General features: G+C 43.0%; 1 protein-coding gene across 1 annotated transcript; it reads right to left on the bottom strand.

The window, feature by feature from the left end:
- Positions 1–1,310: 1,310 nt before the first annotated feature.
- Positions 1,311–5,122, bottom strand: Il22 (interleukin 22). Its single transcript, XM_036169414.1, has 5 exons — positions 4,937–5,122; positions 4,513–4,578; positions 4,255–4,398; positions 3,453–3,518; positions 1,311–1,388 (listed from the first exon to the last, which is right to left on the bottom strand). The coding sequence occupies exons 1-5, from the start codon at positions 5,120–5,122 to the stop codon at positions 1,311–1,313; spliced, it is 540 nt and encodes a 179-aa protein (XP_036025307.1).
- Between the last annotated feature and the right edge of the window lie 417 nt (positions 5,123–5,539).

Genomic DNA, 5,539 nt, shown 5'->3' with positions numbered 1-5,539 from the left:
GATGAGAAGCAACTGTCTTGCAAGGAGATAAGGTTTGTCTCTAACATAGTATCAGAGGTTTCAGTTCCTGGCCAACTGGGTCAACTGTATTGGGGCCTGTAGCCAGGCTACTTGTCACAGTGTGAGTACACGGCAGAACGGAGTCACCTACCTTATGCCCATGATGCAAAAGAAAGAGAAAGTAGAAGGAGCTGCTATCCAATTATCCCCTTCAAGTGTACACCCATTTGACATGAAAATCACCATCAGACCTAAAGGCTACATCATCTCTCCATAACCACTGACCTGGAAACTAAGCCTTTCACCCATGCTTTGCAGGGCTGGGAAGATGGTTCCAAAGGTAAGACTGTTTAATGTAAAAGCATGAGGACCTGGGTTTGATTCCCCAGCACCCATATAAAAAGCCAGGCATGGCCACACAAGGCTGTAGCCTTGGTGATGTGGGGAACAACCACCAGAGAATTACTAGAATTTTCTGGCAGCCAGTTCAGTGAGGGACCCTGTCTCAAACAACGTGGCACAGACTGATAAAGTAGAACACCCAATATCCGTCTCTGGCTTTCATATGCATGGCCATGCACCTACAACACACATACACATAAACAAACACACAAGCACACGCCACACAGACAAAGCCACAGGCCTCTGGGGACAAATGTTAGCAGTATAATACTATAGCTACCTCATATTCACAGACCAAGTATAGAGTTACGAGACTGATTGGATAACAATGGCGATGATGATGATATTACTGATTAAAGGAGAAAAACACAAAGACAGAAGATTTATAATATTCTTGTTTTTATTGAAGCTCAAAATATCATGTTTCCATAATATTATCATAAATATTATTTTTCTTATACTCAAATAGCAATATCAGATAGTTTCTATAAATAAATCTATATTAATAAACTGGCATAAATAAAATGCAAACTTACAATAAATAAACTTACATAAAATGTTGATTATGGAAATGGAGTTACATAGGCTTTTTTCTAAAGGAATGAGAAGTTACCCCTTTCATTTTTAAAACACCTTTTTTTAAAAAAAACACATTATTTTTCTCTATTATCATCGGTTACAATAAAATATTATCAATGAATCTTTGTGATTAGAAAGTCTACATCTGGTCTTATGGACAACATGACATTGGTTTTCTTTTTCCAACTGAGCCGGGTTTCATGTAGAATCCTCTAATGATGGTGGCATTTAGCTTCTCACTTTCCTTTATGAAAAAAGTCCTTTCAGGATCTCATCGTTGTTTTTAACAGGCAGGAAGGGCCCGTTGTTCATTTTCCCGCTTCTCTCGCTCAGGCACAAGCATTTTTCAGGAAAAAAAACAGCAGGTTCAGCTCCCCGATTACTTTGATCTTTCCGCCCTCTCCGAGCTGTGAAAACAAGAACACGGACTGATTTGAGGACCTGTGTGGTTTTCTAAGGAGGACCTAGAAGCATGGTTTTGTACCAAACCCAAGTGTCAGCCTTCTCTAAAAGATTAATAACCAACATTAATGCACTTTTAGCATGAGCAGAATGTGGTTTGCCAAAGACCTCAAAAATGAACTTTCATGCACAGGCATTCCATATTCCTTGCTTTTCTCACTAACAAAGTTGTTGATGGGTGTGTTAACCAGCCTTCTTGAACCTTGCATAATGCACACATAGATAAAATTATCCTACTGTATCCCACAAATTATACAATTGTTTGCTAATTAAAACTAGATGTTAGTAGAGGTTGGCGAAAAGATTTGCACAGCTCCTAGCCATACTGGACAGCAAGAAGCCATACTGAGACCTGAAGATGGTAAGTGCTACCCTGCCAAGGCTTGACCTGCCCCATAGCCCTACACCTGTCCATGACCCATTACTGATGACCACTCAACTCAAACAGCCTTGACTCAAAGACCCACATATGTACCCACATAGTTGGGCTTTGTCTGCGCTCACCTTCATAAGAGAAGAAACACAGTAGATAAAGCAGGTTTTCGTTTTGGTAAAGAGGGTATCAAACATATCTATTCCATAGCTTTAACTAGTAAAACCCCAGATAGGAATTATTTAAACATTCCTTTGTTCCTCCTACACCCAAGTGTGATAAGGATGAAGCTCTTAAGAGCAACGAGGGGCAAAAACCTGAATTCAAGCGCAAAGCACATCCCTCTGAAACCCACCTAATCCGTTATCCTTGTTCTAGATTGTTCCAAGAAAAATCCTCTCTTGGTGGCCCTCTACATTTTATTCTCTTCCCCCCTTCCTGACTTCTTCCCACATTTCCTTCCCAGACTTCCTTCCTTATGATGCTAAATGTTATTTTTGTATCATCAAGACTCCCAAATCTACAAAATCTTATGGCTTATCTTACCACACCCTGCCATCCATTCTACTCCATGAGTCAGCCCTCCCTGAACCTACCTAACGCCCGCCACGGCTCCCTTCTTGTGCCAGACAGTCCTGACCAGTTAGTTCCCTCTGGCTACCATCTTTCTGTGAGTAACAATCCTTCCCACCCCCCACCCCGTTGCTGATACTTTCTAGAGCCACAGGTTCGAGCCTAATCAATCTCCTATGTGGCAGCTTGGTGCAAAAGTTGAAATTGATTGAAAGTGGAATACACGGCGATGCTGATCACTGTGAAGTTATACACTAGCTCACAGTAGATAAGTGCTCACTAGTGGCTTGTTGGGGGTATGAGGGAAAAAAATTAAAAACAAAGTAAAAACTAAGAAAAGGATTTCCAACTCATAGTTCCATTTCACTATAATAAATTCACGACTCATAGTTTTACTCTATTGAAACCATGTAAAAATAAACTGGAAGGTTATCCACTCTCATGTTTAATCTTAAATCAGTCGCTATCAGGAACTATATTATAATTCCGATTATAGCTATTAATATCAGTGATTCCAAATATTCATCCTATATGTTCATTCCTATATTCATCTTTTGTTACTGTTCTGAGTTGATTTTTTTTTTGCCACATTTTAGAGCATCAGTTTAATGACCTCAAAAAAATCACATCAAGTAATTTTGCACCCAGCTTTCAATGTGTGCTTCTTCAGATTACGTGAATCAGTGGGAAGCGAGACTTTCCCAAAGAATTACTCATGCTAAAATAATTGCAAAGGGCTGCTGGGTAAGTGCTGAGTTGGGACTCAGGAGTTCTGCCTTCCAGCATTGGCTCTGCAGCCTGCCACCCTCAGAGCACAGGCTAATGATACCAGCTGAGCTAAGTTTTCTGCTAGCTCTAGAATTTATGATTTACAAATTTAGAAACAGGCTAAGTGATGTATAGGCCCAGCTAGATGCACATGCTGCTAAGCAAATAATGGATCAGATAGTAGAAGAATCAAGTAAAATGTTACCCAAAATAGTTGAGAAAGGGGAGGAAAAAAAGCAAAGAAAGAAAGCTAGGCTTCTGTTAAATGGCTTAGGATATCACATATCAATAGTACCTTTTTAACAGTTTCCTTCACTGTTTGTACATTCTTCTGGATGCGCCGGTCATCACCACTGGTGTGCTGCAAAATAAAACAGAATTCACTAACAGAATCTTGTCATGTTGCAGCCTATACCTCAGTGTATCTGAGGCACATGACCATTCACCTGGAATAGAGGCATTCAGTAATTTTTGCCCACAGTGACCTAGATTTCACTGGTGACCTACATTCTCTGAGCTCTTTTTTTTCTCTGGGACACTGAAATCCAGGTACCCCCCCTTACAGAAGAGCTGTCCTCATCTTTGGGGAATCCTACTGAGGTTTCCACCAGCGGCCAGAATGGTAGAAATGAAACCTCACCTGAACCTCATCAAAGGTGGGAGCCAAGCGCAAGAAATGAGCATGAAGCTCCTTAACGTGAAAAGTGGGTCCTCCCAGTAAATGCAAGGTCTCCCTCAATCTGCCCACTTCTCATGGACGTGCTTCACAGCTTGGGGTGTCTAGAGGTATCAAGCTTATACACTGATGCTTCTCAACTTCCAGTCCCAACAAAAAGGAGTGTGCTTTGCACATCCCCAATCCTGAGACCTTCCCCACCCTGAGACCTTCCCATCTCCTTCTTCCCCTTCGATTTCTGCTCTGTGCTAAAGTAATTGTGACTGATTTCAAGGGGCCTCTGATGTTACTGAGGCCCTTCTCACTGCCAGCCTCACTTCCAGGGTTGGGAAGGAGATGGGGAGGGCCACAGGCTCTAATTGGAGTAGGAGAGGAGGGCAGAGGATGAAAGGAGACAGATAGAGTCAAGAGAAAAACTCACACAGAGGCTGAGCTGGTTGCTTAGCTTGGTCAGGAAGGACACCACCTCCTGCATGTGGGGCTGGAATATGTCTGACTGGGGGGACAGCACTTCTTCAAGGGTAAAGTTGAGTACCTCCTTCATCACGTAGCATCGATCCTGCCTCTGGAGGTAGAAAGGAAGCAGCAGGGGTCATATTACAAGACATCCCAGAGGACCCAACTATGGCAGCTCATCACGAGTTGGATACTCTCCCTGCTCATCACTATGAGAACTTACTTTGACTCCCCGGTATAGCTCGTCCCCAATGAGCCGGATATCTGTGTTGTTATCTGCAAGGCTAGCCTGGAAGAGAGAAAAGTCTAAGTTGATGAGGAGGTGGGGAAAAAAGCCTATAAGTAAAGATGTATGCTCCCATAGGGTCTAATGACCAGCCACTGAACGTGTAAGTTCAGAACAGTGCACAAAAAAATAAAAAGTCAATAATAGATGACTTTCCAATGGCTCCTCTGTGGATAAAATACAGTGTACGCATCCTGAAGACCAAATAGAAAAGCGTTCTGATTAAGATCAGGTCCTCAAAGAGTCTCTAAAGAGACATAGAAAGTCTCTCCCTATGCAGATAAAGTGTAGCTGAAGAGAAAATGGCCAGGGCTGCTTGAATCCCAAGCAGACATGAAGAGAAAGTGAGAAGCCTGTGTACCTCCTCAGCCAGCATGAAGGTGCGGTTGGTGAAGTATGGCCGCTGGAAGTCGGACACGTCAATTTTGCAGTGGGAAGTGATGGGCAGTGCCACTGCCTCCTGGGCCCACAGGGCAATGAGAAGCAAGCAGCTGATGCCCAATGTCCCCATAAGGGAAAAGCTCATAGATTTCTGCAGGAAGGCCATCGCAGACAACTCAAATGTGAACAGTTGACAACCAAGAAAGGAGAACCTGTTATAGAGAGAGCAAGAGACAGAGACATGAGGGAAACAAATTAGCCAGGATAGCATCCCACCAAACAGATCAGTTCATTGCCTCCGTGTGGACACTTACCTGCTTTGGTGGCTCTGCTTGTGATGGGTGAGGCAGAAGTCGCTGCTTTTATAGCCCTCGGGACACCCGATTTTTTTGGTCTTCTGAACCGTATGACATCAGACATTATCTAATTTCCAGTTCTGTCTTCTGAGAACTCCCTAACCACCTAGGAGGCCACAAAAAGCCACCTCCCAGCCTTCCCACCTTGAGATGTGAAGTCTTTCCTAAAACGTCACCATGCGAGCCCAGAAGGTGCTTTTGCAGACAAATCCCAGAAGTCTTCTAAA

This window comes from Onychomys torridus, chromosome 20 (genome assembly GCF_903995425.1).
Source record: "Onychomys torridus chromosome 20, mOncTor1.1, whole genome shotgun sequence".
Taxonomy (NCBI): Eukaryota; Metazoa; Chordata; class Mammalia; order Rodentia; family Cricetidae; genus Onychomys; species Onychomys torridus.
The sequence above is the reverse complement of the archived record's forward strand: the minus strand, read 5'-3'. Positions and strand labels throughout refer to the sequence as shown.